The sequence below is a fragment of the Tigriopus californicus genome, chromosome 8 (assembly GCF_007210705.1).
Source record: "Tigriopus californicus strain San Diego chromosome 8, Tcal_SD_v2.1, whole genome shotgun sequence".
Lineage (NCBI taxonomy): Eukaryota > Metazoa > Arthropoda > Copepoda > Harpacticoida > Harpacticidae > Tigriopus > Tigriopus californicus.
The window spans coordinates 10719350-10719602 of record NC_081447.1 but is presented as its reverse complement, the minus strand read 5'-3'; the positions used below and the strand labels follow the sequence as shown (position 1 = coordinate 10719602).

General features: G+C 55.3%; 1 protein-coding gene across 1 annotated transcript in view; it reads right to left on the bottom strand.

Moving 5' to 3' along the window:
* Window positions 1-253, bottom strand: part of LOC131884891 (V-type proton ATPase 21 kDa proteolipid subunit c''-like) — a 2286-nt gene that overhangs the window by 1292 nt on the left and 741 nt on the right. Inside the window, exon 2 of the mRNA XM_059232787.1 lies at window positions 19-240. Within this exon, the coding sequence (XP_059088770.1) occupies window positions 19-240 (222 nt within the window). The remainder of the gene's footprint in view (window positions 1-18; window positions 241-253) is intronic.

Genomic DNA, 253 nt, shown 5'->3' with positions numbered 1-253 from the left:
AGATGGCCACGGCCTCACAGAAAATGACCGAGATCAAGTTCTTGGTCTTGATTCGAGGGGCTTTGACACCACCGCCCAAGATCGAAGTGCCCGTGGTGTAGATGCCCAAGGCGGCCCCCACCACACTCAATGACACGGATAGGCCCACACCCAAAGCGGCCCACATGTACGGCGAGGTTTCACTCAGGAACCAACCAAAGTCGATGCGCTCGCCACGCCCAGTCAAGACATAATACAAGGCTAGAACAAGAAA